A 17186-nucleotide genomic window follows, 5' to 3' on the forward strand; every position below is an offset into this window, starting at 1 on the left:
AGCGACTCTTGATGGGCCAGATGGATGGGCCAGAGGCTGGATCAATAAAGGGCAGAGAGCTCCACTCCGACTCAGATGCCAGCAAGGTTGAGGTGGGGTACTGGTATGGGCTGGTATCATCAAAGATGAACTTGTGGGACCTTTTCGGGTTGAGGATAGAGTGAAGCTCAACTCCCAGACCTACTGCCAGTTTCTGGAAGACAACTTCTTCAAGCAGTGGTACAGGAAGAAGTCGGTATCGTTCAAGAAAAACATGATTTTCATGCAGGACAATGCTCCATCACATGCATCCAACTACTCCACAGCGTGGCTGGCCAGTAAAGGTCTAAAAGAAGAAAAAATAATGACATGGGCCCCCTTGTTCACCTGATCTGAACCCCATAGAGAACCTGTGGTCCATCATAAAATCTGAGATCTACAGGGAGGGAAAACAGTACACCTCTCGGAACAGTGTCTGGGAGGCTGTGGTGACTGCTGCACGCAATGTTGATCGAAAACAGATCAAGCAACTGACAGAATCTATGGATGGAAGGCTGTTGAGTGTCATCATAAAGAAAGGTGGCTATATTGATCACTAATTTTTTTGGTTTCTGTTTTTGCATGCCAGAAATGTTTATTTCTAAATGTTGTGCACTGATCTTGGTTTACCTGGTGAAAATAAACAAGTGAGATGGGATTATATTTGGTTTTTATTAAGTTGCCTAATGATTCTGCACAGTAATAGTTACCTGCACAAACAGATATCCTCCTAAGATAGCCAAATCTAAAAAAAAACCACTCCAACTTCCAAAAATATTAAGCATGGATATTTATGAGTATTTTGGGTTGATTGAGAACATAGTTGTTGATCAATAATAAAAATAATCCTCTAAAATACAACTTGCCTAATAATTCTGCACACAGTGTATGTCCAGATTTATATGAAAAATAAGCCACCCAGAATAGCAAAACACATTCTAGTTAAAAAACAAGAAGAGGTGACATGGAGTTACCCAACCTTACAGGTTATTACTTAACTATTTCAGTAAGCCAGACACAAATATGGGTTCTCCAATCATGGAAATCAGGTTGGTTAGAAATAGAGACATACCTCAACAACAACATCCCTCTCACATCTCTAATTCAGGCTCATATTCTTAATACAGAACTTAAAGCCTCAATATATGTGTGGAAAAAAAATTACATCTTACATGTAAGGATAAAGTATCTAAGATTAATCCTCGTAATATACCAAACATTCTCAGAAATTGCCATTCCGAAAATTTTCAAAAACCAAATGGGCATCATCTGGAATATCTCACCCATCAGACATCCTAAAAGACCCCAACTCTGGATAATTACAGACCTTTAACTCATTTAAAAAGTGACTTCCACATCCCTGATTTGGATCTATATAAATAGAAAAAATAGAGGAATCCATAAATACAAAACGAAGATTCCCCCATACTTTCCCCGGAACAATCTCAATTCTTCTAGATAATACAAATAAAATATGGAGTACTGAATCAATCTACCAATGGTTCAATGATGACATAAGCATTACAAAGAACATAAATATACTTAAAGGGGTTTTCCCATGAACAAAGTTCATTTTAATCAATATATTTTGGAATAATAATAATTTCCACAATTGGATGTATTTAAATAAAATGTTCTTGTGCTGAGATAATGTTATAAATGTGCCCCTGCTGTGTACTGTGTAATGGCTGTGTCTGACCATGTACAGGAACACGGTCTGATCATACCACATCTCCTGGGCAAGGGGAGAGGGAGCAAAAGAGTGTACAGACATTACAGCACGGGATCACAGTTGATTCTTTCTGTGAGGTAAAACATTTCACTGACTGTTTCTTAAAAATATTTTACCCCAAAAGAAAGAATTATTTGGAATACCATGTTGTAATGTCTGTTTAGTTTGATTCCCTTCACCCTAACCCTTCCCCTTCCCTTTACTTCATTCTTCCTCCCTCCCCTTCCCCTATTAACCCTTTCATGTCCTTGGAGGTATCCATACATCCAGGTTGGTAAGTATCTTGGTCATACGGATACATCCATCCAGGCAATTTAACCAGCTAAATGCCGCGATCGATATTGATCGCATCATTTAGAAGGCAGGGAGTGTGCTCCCTCACCTCTCCGATCGGCGTCATCGCGAGGGGAGGGGGGGGCGATCGTTGCAATGGTGACTTGATGTCACGACATGTGAACGACATTCGGTCACCATATCTAGCAAGCTTATAAAGTTTATAAAGCATTGCAATGCTTTGTCAGTGATCAGAGTTAAAAAAGTTAAAGTCCCATAGGGAGAAGAAGTAAAAAAAAATCTATTGTATTTGCAAACATTTTTATGGGGAAAATAAGTACACCTATTTGGTATTGCAGCATCCGGAACGATGCGAAGTATAAAACTGTCTACTACTTAACTTCTTCAGTGAACACTGTAAAAGAAAAAAAGAAAGAAAAAAGAAAACGTGGGCAAAAAATGATGCTTTATCATAATATCACCGAAGAAAAAGTGGAATAAAACGAGATAAAAAAGACAAATGTAAATACAAATAGCATCTCTGAGAAAGTCATCTTGTCCAGCAAAAAAACAAGCCACCGTACAGCTCCATCAGCAGAAAAATAGAAAAAAGGTTATAGCTCTCAGAATGAAGCGATATAATTTTTTTTTTCTATAAAATAGTTTTTACTGTGTAAAAGCGACAAAACATAAAAAAAAAAAAAGATATAAAATGTAGTATCACTGTAAATGTACTGACCTGAAGAATAAAGCTGCCTTATCAATTTTTACCACACGCGGAACGGCATACAAAAAAACTAAAAATTGAATTGTTGGTTTTTGTTCATTCTGCCTCCCAAAAAATAAGAACAGAAAGCGATCAAAAATTGTCATGTGACTGAAAATGGCACCAATAAAAAAAGTCAACTTGTCCAGCAAAAAACAAGCACTCACATGACTCTGTCGGCCGAAATATAGCTCTCAAAATATGGCAATGCAAAAACTAGTTTTTGCAAAAAAAAAAAAAAAAAAAAAGCGTCTTTTAGTGTGTGACAGCTGTCAGTCATAAAAACCCAATATAAATCTGGTATTGCTGTAATCGCACCGAACCGAGGAATAAAGTCGTCTAATCACTTATACCGCACGAGGAACAGCATAAAAAAAAATAAATAAATAAAACCAATTCTTCACCTACTGCTGATTTGTTCATTCTGCCTCTTAAAGAACGCAGTAAGGCTCGGCTCACATTTATCCTGTGCTCTGCGCAGGAGTGCTTACACTGGGGTTTCAGTGTAAATCTCTGAAATACGTGATTCAGACGGAAATCCCGGAGGAAGATTCCCTATAATGAGGCAGATGAGGACAGAAGAATGGACCCCACATAGGTCTCCACACAGAATAATGGGCCCCACACAGTCCTCCATACAGAATAATGGGCCCACAAAAGGGTGGTGGTTCTGGTGTCATAGGCCAAATAAAACCACCCTGTGGGCCAGAGTTTGACATGTATACATTAGATTGTCAGCTGAGCCTGCTGATATTGGCAGGTTCAGCTGATGTTGATCTAATGTGTAAGATGGTCTTTAGGGCTGCTACCTTTCCATACTGAAAAATACAACAAACAGGCTTGCAGTGACATGGGTTAAAAGAAGAGCAAATACTATATACTTGTATTTACGTACATACATACGCAAAATAAAGTGCAGGTGTATGGACCGTGAATGCAGCTGTATGGACGGTGTCATTGGTGCAACCGCACAGGGGCCCAAGAAGTAAGAGGGCCCATTAAGCAGGGGGAACTGTGCATTATGTTGAGCTACTGGACTGCAAAGGGCCCATATATTGCCTGCACAGGGGCCTCTTCTGCCCGTGTCCGCCCCTGCATGGTGTTCACACATGGCATCTGTCTTTACCAGTCTGTGCAATGTACATGACACCTATACACTGTACGGAGACGCTTTGTAACTTCTAATGTGGCTTTCCCTGATGGAACAGTGGCACATATGTGACGTGGCTTTAGTGAGGGGGCCTCTAGACAATTGACAGGTGGTGAGGTAGTGAGGAAGTGAACATGTACATACAATGGCGCTCAGTTCAGTGTACACGAGGTTCTATAGTATTGAGGAATCCAAGGCCTAAATAGAAATATAACTTATGTCAAAAAAATTGAGGCGGCGTTGCAAAGTCCAGAACAGATAAAAAAAATTAAAAAAACACTTTATTCCCCCAGGTCGCTCTTCTCAATTTACTCCATCTGGCTGCCTGAATTCTTTTTATTTGTAGCACTGTGGGATTTTTTTTAATATCTCTACTCCATAGACTGTGATATATATGCACATACAGTTGTGCTCAAAAGTTTACATACCCAGGCAGAATTTTTGCTTTCTTGACCTTGTTTCAGATAATATGAATGATAACAAAAAAAACTTTTTCTCCACTCATGGTTATTGGTTGGGTGAAGCCATTTATTGTCAAACTACTGTGTTTTCTCTTTTTAAATCTTAAGGACAACCAAAAACATCCAAATGACCCTGATCAAAAGTTCACATACCCTGGTGATTTTGGCCTGATAACATGCACAAAATTTGACACAAATGGGTTTTGAGTCGCTACTAAAGGTAACATCCTCACCTGTGACTTGTTTGCTTGTAATCATTGTGTGTGCATAAAAGCTGAGTGAGTTTCTGGGATCCAGACAGACTCTTGCATCTATCATCCAGCCACTGACGTTTCTGGTTTGTGAGTCATGGGGAAAGCAAAAGAATTGTCAACGGATCTACGGGAAAAAGTCGTTGAACTGTATCACACAGGGAAGGGATACAAAAAGATATCCAAGGAATTGAGAATGCCGGTCAGCAGTGTTCAAACTCTGATTAACAAATGGAAAATCAGGGGCTCTGTAAATACTAAACCACGGTCAGGTAGACCAACAAATATTTCGACCACAACTGCCAGGAAAATTGTTCAGGATGCAAAGAAAAACCCACAAATAACATCAGCTGAAATTCAGGACTCTCTGAAAACTAGCGGCGTGGCTGTTTCAAGATGCACAATAAGGAGGCACTTGAAGAGAAATAGGCTGCATGGTTGAGTCGCCAGAAGAAAGCCATTACTGCACAAATGCCACAAAGTATCTCGCCTACAATACGCCAAACAGCACAGAGACAAGCCTCAAAACTTCTGGAAAATGGTAATTTGGAGTGATGAGACCAAAATTGAACTTTTCGGCCACAACCATAAACGTTACATTTGGAGAGAGGTCAACAAGGTCTATGATGAAAGGAACACCATTCCTACTGTAAAGCAAGGAGGTGGATGGCTGATGTTTTGGGGATGTGTGAGCTACAAAAGGCACAGGAAACTGGGTAAAAGTTGAAGGAAAGATGAATGCAGCAGGTTATCAGCAAATACTGGAGTCAAATTTGCACTCATCAGCCCGGAAACTGCACATGGGACGTACTTGGACATTCCAACATGATGACGATCCAAAACACAAGGCCAAGTCGAGCTGTCATTGGCTACAGCAGAACAAAGTGAAGGTTCTGGAGTGGCCATCTCTGTCTCCTGACCTCAATATCATTGAGCCACTCTGGGGAGATCTCAAGCGCACAGTTCATGCTAGACAGCCCAGGAATTTACAGGAACTGGAGGCTTTTTGCCAAGAAGAATGGGCAACTTTACCTATTGAGAAAATAAAGAACCTGATCCACAACTACCACAAAAGGCTTCAAGCTGTCATTGATGTTAAAGGGGGCAATACACGATATTAAGAACTGGGGTATGTGAACTTGTGATCAGGGTCATTTGGATGTTTTTGGTTGTCATTAAGATTTAAAAAGAGAAAACACAGTACTTTGACAATTAATGGCTTCACCTAACCAATAACCATGAGTGGAGAAAAGGTTTTTTTGTTATCATTCATATTCTCTGAAATAAGGCCAAGAAAGCAAAAATTCTGCCGGGGTATGTAAAATTTTGAGCACAACTGTATATATGACATGTGGGAAGTGGATATATACATACGATATATATCCTGTTAAGCACACCGTGCTCTGTGATGCTGACCTGCCCTCCCTGGAGCTGCCATGTCCTGTCATGGATAAGATCGGTATTCCTTCTCTGCAGCGGGAGGCACAGAGCACTGCTTATCAGGACTTATACCTAAAATGTAGAAGGGGGTCAGGACCTAGCAGTATCCTGTGAGTCGGCTGCTCTACTCACGGACAGTGCCCACACTGCTGCCTGCGGAGTCCGGACATTATCATGACTCCATATTAGTGCAGACTCACCCGCACCGCTCTGCTGCTTGATGATGATTGGTAGTTGTACAGCAGGAGAGCGGGACTGGATAACTGAAATCCCCACCTCTCTTTTCCTGCGATACCATCGTCCTACAGCCTCCAAAGACTGGTATGAACTTTACATGGAAACAAAAATAAATCATGGAGGCTACAGCCAGCAGGAAAAAAAAACAGCCCTGGCACCGGGCCCCCCAGCTCACAGGCCCCATAGCAACCGTGTGGTCTGCCGTTATGGGCGGTACGACCCTGCCTGCACTGAAAGTCAGTTTATTTCCTTTGCTTGTTGCATGGTTTATGGAGTCTTAATAAACCAGCCTGAACTTTTTACTTAAACCGCTTCCTGTGCCTACCTCAAGCATAACAGAGTGAGTAGAAACTTTACACTTCTCCCATCAACTGCTCAGTGAAGAACAAACAGCACTCAGGTGAGACACAGATCTCAGAAGAAGATACAAAAGGAACATTGGGGTCCTTCTAGCTTTCGATATGTGTCCATTTTTAGAAAACAAAGTTATGCAATATTTTTATTTTATTTATTTTATTTTTTATTTTCCAAACTGACATGGATAGAGAAAATTCAACCATTTTAGTCATACCATTTGTCAATCACCATAAAAAATTTGTTCGCTTAATCGTACTGGCTGTTACGATTACATAAAGTATGTCAGGTTTACTGTAATTGCTTTGCATCTTTATTGTATCTTCTAATGTACTGGCATATAGAGATCTGTATAGACCAGTATATTATAAGATGTAATGAAGAATGCTATTGAGGTTCTTAGGCTGAGAAAATGCTCTTGTACATAACAGTGAAGCCTGTGGCTGGTAATCATTGTTATATATATATAGTCACTGACACTAACATGCTTCAAAATATGTTTAGAGACATCCATTGTGCACAGTGACCTGTGATGGACAGGACTGTGAGTAAGGAGTTCTCTCCTCTGCAGCAGCTCAGAAATGTGCTCCAGATGCAGCGGAGAAACATTTGTACAAAATGCTGTAAAAAAAAAAAGAAAAAAAAAAGAATGAAACACTGAAAAGTCGTAAACTTTTTGTGGAACTTTATGGCATTTTCACGCCAGTCTAAGGAAGATCCACCAAAGAGGATGGAGCATGAACAGGGCTTGTGGCCTGCCAAATTCATCGCTAGGGACATAACTTACACCAATCAGAAATGTCCTTGACTTGGGTACCATTTCTATCAGGGCGCACAAAGGGGCGCCCCATGGAGAAGTACTGTGTGCATGTCTGAATGACTTCAGTTTTACTTAACCCACCGCCCTCCTTCATTAAAGACTGGTATGAATGGTGCCAATCTTGAGGAGATAGTCTTGCACAAACTTTTTTTTTTCACTATGGGCCTAAAAATGAAACAGGCAGGTATTTGTTAACAGAGAAAATTACCTGCCTGCTGTACTCAGCGCTGGGTCAGAGTGGTCACCGAAAGCTCCTGCTGGTGATTCAGCTGCTCCACGTCAGCGAACAGCTCTTCTTCTTCTGAGCTGCTCTGTCGATAGGGTATGACTTCCGATGTCATGGTGATTGACAGCCGGCTTCCCACAATTAAACTATCAATAAGCATGGCATTGGCAGTCACGCCCCATCAACAGAGCAGAGTGGAGGAGAAGCTGAATCACCAGAAAGAGCCGTCTGTGACCACTATGTGTCAGTAGAGATCAGCAGCAGGCACAAAAGGTAGGTAGGAAGCAACTACCTGCATGATAGTTCTTAGCTCATTGTAGAAGAAAAAAAAAAAAAGAAGAAAGAATAGTCTTGGGTAACCCCATAATAAATCAGCCCTTACATCCACTTCAAAAGTTTCAGGTGGACACACCCGAAAAAACCCCAAACATCTGAAGTTACTCTACAAGTCAGTGACTAAGTAGAACCTGTGACTTCTTGGTATTTAGTGGTTACTACTCACCTGTGCGGTTATCTGTAGGAATCTCCTCTTTACACCACTCATCACCCCTCACATATGTCTCTGTAGTATTAATATGGGGCAGATCTTTACCCTGAAACAAAGATTGTAAAAGTCAGAGACAGATTAGAAAGGCGTAAGAAATTATATAGGAAAACAGAAAAGATCATCTAATGTCTATGATCAACTTTATCTGGTTATCTTCACCAAGTATAAAACATACACTGAATGGTCACATTACTAGAGACACGCAACAAGTAACACGTAGGATCTTCTTTGCCCTTCAGAACCTCAGCAATTAATCGCGTCCTAGCCCGACAGTAGCATAGAAATATATGCTGTCATGGTCGGGTGAGCCGCAAGCCAGTCCGAGCATTGTGATGCACTCCTTGTCCGAGTTATAGAGCCATCCGACTCTTCCCTTTTACTAATAGGTAAAACAAGACTGAACATAAGACCTTCACAACCTTCTATACATCATAGAGGAGATCTCATGAAACCTTCTCTCCATCTACCTGATGATCCTGAGGAACATTGGGATCTTCTTGCTTACAGTCCTGTGGAAGAAGAGGATGGTGACATCTCTCTGGTGTTGTCCTCTTACTGGATGGATCTGGAGGAAACACATACAGGGACTGAATTCATTCTTTACATACAGATAATTATAGGCCATGTGTATTTAGTCCTGTCTATTACCTGGTGATGTGAGGGGCTGGGGAACCTCCATCATGACATCCTTGTACAGATCTTTGTGTCCTTCTAAATACTCCCACTCCTCCATGGAGAAATAGATGTTGACATCATGACATCTTATAGGAACCTGACACATACAATGATACAGTCATCCCCCCGCTCCCTTCATAGCGTTACTGTATAATGTCCCAGCATTCCCAGCAGTGTCACCTCTCCAGTCAGCAGCTCAATCATCTTGTAGGCGAGTTCTAGGATCTTCTGGTCATTGATGTCCTCATGTATCAGGGGGTGAGGTGGAGGCCCCATGATTGGGCTCAGGGGTCTTCCCCATCCCTCAGACACAGGGTCCTGACAGCGCTCACTAGTGGTCTTCTTCACTACTGTGTAATCCTGGTTATGGAGAGACACATTAATAAATCTCACGACAGACATTTCCAGAGTCCTCACCTCTCCAGTTCTGTCCATCTGTTATTCCCATAGATAAGAATGATGTAAAGGCCCCGTCACACTAAGCGGCGCTACAGCGATCCCGACAACGATACGACCTGTCACGGATCGTTGCTGCGTCGCTATGTCGTCGCTGGTGAGATGTCAAACAGTCAGATCTTCCCAATGACGCAGCAGCGATGCAGCGACCCGTAACGATCTGTATAACGATGCACGCCTATGTGTTTCTGTGTCTGAGTCGTCAACAAGGTCGTTGGTAAGGTGTCAAACACACCGATGCATGCTACCCAGCGGGACCTCAACGATCAAAGAAATGTCCAGACCATTCCGACACGACCAGCGATCTCACAGCAGGGGCCTGGTCGCTGCCGCATGTCAAACGTAGAGAGATCGCTACGGAGGTCGCTGTTGCGTCACAAAACTTGTGACTCAGCAGCGATCTCGCTTAGTGTGACGGGGGCTTAACGTGACGTCATCAGAATCTCTCACCTCTCCAGTAAGCCGGAAGAGGATCTCTAGGGTGAGGTGTAATATCCTCTCCGCCATCTTGTCCCTGTCCCTATCCATCCTTGAGGGGTCAATCAGGAAAATTCTCTTATATAGAAGATCTCCACTGAGAGGATCCGATATTGTAGAGACCTGAATGGGGAGAAGATGACGATGTAACATCATAAAGATCCCATGTAAGAAATCTCCGGAGCTGTTACCGGCTTCACATGATCACTACATCCATCCAGTCATGGCCCCGTCCTGTCCCCGGTATAACACACAATCACATTATAGTCACATACAGAGATTTATCACAGAATATCTCCAATCCACTATCCACTATCAAAAACACAGAACAAATCTAAAAGAAAAATCAAAATTATCTGAATCTTTGTTAAATATTCCATGAAAATAAAACAAAGTTATTAAGTGCTGGAAAAATCCCCACAGAGATCGGGACGGCAGAACCGGGGATGTCAGTAGCAGATAATGATAGAACATTAATATAAACTACAGAAAATTGTAATCCCAGTAAATGTGAATGTCCCAGTAAATCCCTGCATAAAATCGAGTAAACCGAAAAGGGGAAATAATGATTCCAGTTACTAAAAACTGGGAACTTTATTAGATACAATTCATAAAAACAAAGGGTATGGATATTCCCAGTAATACAGACAAAAGTTAAAATATGTGGATGAGCAATAAGGTGGTCCTTAATGCAAGCAAAAAAATATATTTTACATTTTTGGATGGGGCACTCTCTGAAATTATTCATTTGAGTAAAAAACTAAATTTACCACAAACATTTTAAAAATCTTTTCAATTTTACAGTTCCCTACCAATCAAGATATGTAGTTGTTAATTTTTACCAAGATATATTCAAACCATTATGATCGGCAATTACAAATCATGTTTATTTCTCAGTTACTTTTGTTGCCTGACAGAAATACTTGTTTGATAGAGTCACGTACTATCTGCAGTCCATGAGGGTCTTTTTCCATGAGTGTCTCCATATTGTTCTTCATACTCCTTGACTACCAGCAGCAGAAATAGTTTCTGTTCTTCCTTTGTTGTGTGCATCTTGTTATATTCTTCCATCAGTGCTACTCCTCCTTCTGCAGTATCATTAGTCACTCTCATACCCCTGAGTGTTTTCTTGGCAGCCTGGTAGCCTTCATCTGCAGACCATGGATCTACATTTTTGGACAGGAACACCGATGACATGCCGGTGATGCTAAAGAACCTGTAGGTTTTCTGAGTAACAAAGTCTTTCAGGTTCTTCATCACAACTGATGCTGAATCGACAGTTATCTTCTTGGGAGGATGTTCTGCAGCTGGTGTGTGTAGGATGTCACAATCAGACGTTTTGTGTCATTTGAGACAGCATCAAACAAGGATAGAGCGATTAGTTCCTCAGACTAGTGTCTTAATCTTTATCGTGACTTCTGACACGGAGTTGCTCTAGGGAAGTGCCTGAGTAACCCCTATAGTTATGTTAGGTGGTTTGGTGAGCAACTCTATGTTGCCAGTTCCCCCATCCCTAGTCTGTTAAACTAATTCCTGTATCATGTGTCCAGTTAGTCTAGTATAGTTTGTCCGTGTCCCTGTGAAAGCCTCGGTGATTTCCATAATCTGAAACCGTATCAGCAGTGCCTGTCTGCTACTCAGGGGGCTGAGTGCCAAGGGATGAACCCTGAACCTGTAACTGCGTCCACAGTATCTGTACCCCGTGGGCGTATTGGTGGTACCAGAACTATTACCCGAGACCAGTGTGTCTGAACCTGCCCCAAGCGGCCGTCCGGCCCGCGCAGTCTGAACCTGCCCCAAGCGGACGTCCTGCCCGCGCAGTCTGAACCTGCCCCAAGCGGCCGTCCGGCCCGCGCAGTCTGAACCTGCCCCAAGCGGCCGTCCGGCCCGCGCAGTCTGAACCTGCCCCAAGCGGCCGTCCGGCCCGCGCAGTCTGAACCTGCCCCAAGCGGCCGTCCGGCCCGCAGTCTGAACCTGCCCCAAGCGGACGGTCCTGCCCGCTCAGTCTGAACCTGCCCCAAGCGTCCATCCTGCCCGCGCAGTCTGAACCTGCCCAAGCGGATGTCCTACACTTTTGAGACCATTAACGTTGTTGACCCTTAGGGTCAGCTACTACTGCGAAAAGCGGCCTGGAGTGGCATCTGGCAGCTACCTGCTGCACAAGCCTGAACTCACCACTAGAGACTCCAGCAAACACCAAGGTAGCTGCTGAGTCGCGCCCCTCTAGGGTAAGTCCGGTCTGTGTCACGCTGGACATAATACAAATCATGTGCACCACCTACGAGCGTAACAATCATTTTTTTCTGGACCTTCAGACGGAGCAAGGCAATGAAAAACCACTGCTTCTAGCACTATTTCTAGAATATGATGGCAGCAAGAAAACCACAGCATGTCCTTGCCAAGCTTCTGCTGCAGACATTTTCAGGCGCCGTTACTGAAACCCATGTTGACGGATGTGGTATTAAAACAAATGCACTTCACATTGTCAGTAACAATCCAGGTCGCTGCTGCAGCCTAAACAGCATTAGCACAAGCTTCACCTGATCCTTCGGCAAGCTTTAGACCTCCAAGCAACTGATCAATGACAACTCCTGATGCCAGAATTGGAAATGGTCTACAGTTTTCCTACTGCTGATGTCTTCTAAGAGCTTACCATCCCAGTGAATTGTTAAAAAATACAGTTGGCTGAAACTCCTGTTTCAGGTTTAGTGCCATTGTCTGACAATGTTTTATTCTTTCTTCATGAACTGAGATTTACATTGCAATCTGAAGGATCATGGCCAAGGTGCTGTAGTGTTTGTGTGACAATTAATGCTGCATTTCTGTCACTCTCTTAGGCCATGTCATCTACTACAGCATCTCTACCTCTTTTGGCTTGTTTTGCTGATGGTAGTACCTCGGACGTTTCATATGTTTCATCGTCTTCTGTATCTACTTCATCAGATAACGACTGCAACACCACCTTTTCCTCTTTTGCACTTCTTTCTAGTCTCTCTTTCTTCAACATTTCTTTATTTTTTTTTCAAACTCTGTCAACACCTCTCATTTTTCCATGGCCTCCAGTATGTGTCTGAGCTAGCAAATACTCCTTGTCATCAGGTATTCTTGTCATATCCATATCCCTAGCATGCATGATATCAAACAAGTTCTCTAAATCGGCTTTCCATTCTTCCTCCTTCTCCTTCAGACTATCAGAACGTTAAATTTCCTTAGTTTTTCTCAGCTTGTTATATTCTTTGAAGAGACTTTCCACTTTTTCAACCACATGTTTTTTCAGTCTTGTGGGGATTCCTGCCTTTGCCCAGACATCAAGAACATCATTAGTTGCTGAAGGAGCTGCATCACGAACTGTCAGTTCAGTCATTTTCTCGTAGTAGTAGGACAGTGACATATCTTCTCTCTCTCGGATGGTAGTTTAGTTGAATATAAACTACTATCAGACATTTGCCCAATAAGCCACAAGTTTTGCTCCTGGTTGTTGGCTTTGACATTCGGCAGTGCTAGCTGCTATGTTTGAGGTTATATTTTTGTAACCCCAGTAAAGGCAGTATGGTGTACAGGAACTGATGGAAACAGAAACAGACCGTGCTCCTCAGTATGAGACATTAATCCTCGCAGAGCTGTATTACGGTGGCAACCTGGGGAGGAGGAGGAGAACCAGAGGACAGGACGGATTGGCTGAGCAAGCTGGAAGAGGAAGGGGTTATTAATGTCAGGCAATATTCAGCAAAAACCTGCCACAACCAGACCTCTTAGGCGCGGTGCATGGGACTTGGCCATAGCAAAAATCCAGAAAGTTTGATGGTTTATCTGTGTGTATCTGGCTGAATTATTGTCTGCATTTTTAGTTTACATACAGACACATAATCAAGGAGTTTCTACTGAGGAAAACACGCTTTCAAAAGTAAGGACCACATAAAATTCAGACAGTTGCAGTGCTGTGTACTCATTAATGCCTGCGCAGAGGAGCATATCGGTCTGTGATAGTCTACTGAAGGGAAACCACAGCGCAGATGAGCGACCACATGGAGTAGCCAATAGCAGGACTTGTCAGATGATTATCGTGTCAGAGAACAGGCCATCAGGCAAACAGAATAGTATAGGACTACAGTCAGCGAGTGCACAGGTGACATATGATGGAAAAGCTCCTCAGTGCTGGAGCTGCTATTTCTGTACCAAATAATCCCTCTGACTCTAAAGTGCAGAGTCCCGGTGCTTCCCCCAGGACTGAGTCCTGTCCCCTCTATCACACAGTCCCTGCTCCCTCATTACCGGTCCCCAGTGCAGAGTCCCGGTGCTTCCCCCAGGACTGAGTACTATACCCTCTATCACACAGTCGCTGCTCCCTCATTACCGGATCCCCAGTGCAGAGTCCCGGTGCTTCCCCCAGGACTGAGTCCTGTCCCCTCTATCACACAGTCCCTGCTCCCTCATTACCGGTCCCCAGTGCAGAGTCCCAGTGTTTCCCCCAGGACTGAGTCCTGTCCCCTCTATCACACAGTCCCTGCTCCCTCATTACCGGTCCTCAGTGCTTCCCCCAGGAATGAGTCCTGTCCCCTCTATCACACAGTCCCTGTTCCCTCATTACCGGTCCCCATTGAAGAGTACCGATGCTTCCCCCAGGACTGAGTCCTGTCCCCTCTATCACACAGTACCTGCTCCCTCATTACCGGTCCCCAGTGCAGAGTCTCGTGCTTCCCCCAGGACTAAGTCCTGTCCCCTCTATCACACAGTCCCTGCTCCCTCATTACCGGTCACCAGTGCAGATTCCCGATGCTTCCCCAAGGACTAAGTCCTGTCCCCTCTATCACACAATCCCAGCTCCCTCATTACCGGTCCCAAGTGCAGAGTCCCGATGCTTCCCCAGAATTGAGTCCTGTCCCCTCTATCACACAGTCCCAGCTCCATCATTACCGCTCCCCAGTGCAGAGTCCCGGTGCTTCCCCAGGACTGAATCCTGTCCCCTCTATCACACAGTCACTGCTCCCTCATTACCGGTCCCTAGTGCAAAGTCCCGATGCTTCCCCCAGGACTGAGTCCTGTCCCCTCTATCACACAGTCCCTGCTCCCTCATTACCGGATCCCAGTGCTCCCCCAGGACTGAGTCCTGTCACCTCTATCACACAGTCCCTGCTCCCTCACTACCGTTCACCAGTGCAGAGTACCGGTGCTTCCCCAAGGACTAAGTCCTGTCCCCTCTATCACACAATCCCAGCTCCCTCATAACCGGTCCCAAGTGCAGAGTCCCGATGCTTCCCCCAGGATTGAGTCCTGTCCCCTCTATCACACAGTCCCAGCTCCATCATTACCGCTCCCCAGTGCAGAGTCCCGGTGCTTCCCCCAGGACTGAATCCTGTCCCCTCTATCACACAGTCACTGCTCCCTCATTACCGGTCCCTAGTGCAAAGTCCCGATGCTTCCCCCAGGACTGAGTCCTGTCCCCTCTATCACACAGTCCCTGCTCCCTCATTACCGGATCCCAGTGCTCCCCCAGGACTGAGTGCTGTCACCTCTATCACACAGTCCCTGCTCCCTCATTACCGGTCACCAGTGCAGATTCCCGATGCTTCCCCAAGGACTAAGTCCTGTCCCCTCTATCACACAGTCCCAGCTCCATCATTACCGCTCCCCAGTGCAGAGTCCCGGTGCTTCCCCCAGGACTGAATCCTGTCCCCTCTATCACAAAGTCCCTGCTCCCTCATTACTGCTCCCCAGTGCAGAGTCCCGGTGCTTCCCCCAGAACTGAGTCCTGTCCCCTCTATCACACAGTCCCTGCTCCCTCATTACCGATCCCCAGTGCAGAGTCTCGGTGCTTCCCCCAGGACTGAGTCCTGTCCCATCTATCACACAGTCCCTGTTCCCTCATTACCGGTCCCCAGTGCAGAGTTCCGGTGCTATCCCCAGGACTAAGTCCTGTTCCATCTATCACACAGTCCCTGCTCCCTCATTACCGGTACCAAGTGCAGAGTCCAGGTGCATCCCCCAGAAGTGAGTCCTGTCACCTCTATCACACAGTCCCTGTTCCCTCATTACCGGTCCCCAGTGCAGAGTCCCGATGCTTCCCCCAGGATTGAGTCCTGTCCCCTCTATCACACAGTCCCAGCTCCATCATTACCGGTCCCATGTGCAGAGTCCCGATGCTTCTTCTAGGACTGAGTCCTGTCCTCTCTATCACACAGTCCTTGCTCTCTCATTACCAGTCCCCAGTGTAGAGTCCCGGTGCTTCGCCCAGGACTGAGTCCTGTCCCCTCAATCACAAAGTCCCTGCTCCCTCATTACCGGACCCCAGTGCCGAGTCCCGATGCTCCCCCAGGACTGAGTCCAGTCCCATCTATCACACAGTCCTTGCTCCCTCATTACCGGTCCCCAGTGCAGAGTCCCGGTGCTTCCCCCAGGACAAAGTCCTGTCCCCTCAATCACACAGTCCCTGCTCCCTCATTACCGTTCCCCAGTGCAGAGTCCCGGTGCTTCCCCCAGGACTGAGTCCTATCCCATCTATCACACAGTCCCTGTTCCCTCAGAACCGGTCACCAATGCAGAGTCCTGTCCCCTCTAGAACACAGTCCCTGCTCCCTCAATACCGGTCCCCAGTGCAGAGTCCCGATGCTTCCCCCAGAACGGAGTCCTGTCCCCTCTATCACAGTCCCTGCTCCCTCATTACAAGTCCCCAGTGCAGAGTCCCGATGCTTCCCCCAGGATTGAGTCCTGTCCCCTATATCACACAGTCCCTGCTCCATCATTACCGGTCCCCAGTGCAGAGTCCCGGTGTTTCCTCTAGGACTGAGTCCTGTTCTCTCTATTACACAGTCCCTGCTCTCTCATTACCAGTCCCCAGTGTAGAGTCCCGATGCTTCCCCCAGGACTGAGTCCTGTCCCATCTATCACACAGTCCCTGCTCCCTCCTTACCGGTCCCCAGTGCAGAGTCGCGGTGATTCCCCCAAGACTGAGTGCTGTCCCCTCTATCACACAGTCCCTGCTCCCTCAATACCGGTGCCCTTTGCAGAGTCCCGGTGCTTCCCCAAGGACTGAGTTCTGTCCCATCTATCACACAGTCCCCGCTCCATCATTACCGGTCCCAAGTGCAGAGTCCCGAAGCTTACCCCAGGACTGAGTCCTGTCCTCTCTATCACACAGTCCCTGCTCCCTTATTACCGGTCCCCAGTGCAGAGTCCCTATGATTCCCCCAGGATTGAGTCCTGTCCCCTTTACCACACAGTCCCTGCTCACTCATTACCGGTCCCCAGTGCAGAGTCCCTATGCTTCCCCCAGGACTGAGTCCTGTCCCCTCTATCACACAGTCCC

The 17186-nt window shown here is 45.3% G+C and overlaps 1 protein-coding gene across 1 annotated transcript in view; it reads right to left on the reverse strand.

The window, feature by feature from the left end:
• Positions 1–17186, reverse strand: part of LOC141270725 (uncharacterized) — a 57703-nt gene that overhangs the window by 15617 nt on the left and 24900 nt on the right. Inside the window, exons 2-6 of the mRNA XM_073680821.1 lie at positions 9857–10006; positions 9131–9310; positions 8924–9047; positions 8743–8840; positions 8231–8321 (exon numbers count right to left, since the gene is read on the reverse strand). Coding sequence (XP_073536922.1) covers positions 8231–8321; positions 8743–8840; positions 8924–9047; positions 9131–9310; positions 9857–9934 — 571 coding nt within the window. The 5' untranslated portion in view covers positions 9935–10006. The remainder of the gene's footprint in view (positions 1–8230; positions 8322–8742; positions 8841–8923; positions 9048–9130; positions 9311–9856; positions 10007–17186) is intronic.

Source organism: Phyllobates terribilis, unplaced genomic scaffold, assembly GCF_046119375.1.
Source record: "Phyllobates terribilis strain yellow unplaced genomic scaffold, ASM4611937v1 Scaffold_5__5_contigs__length_657084704, whole genome shotgun sequence".
Taxonomy (NCBI): Eukaryota; Metazoa; Chordata; class Amphibia; order Anura; family Dendrobatidae; genus Phyllobates; species Phyllobates terribilis.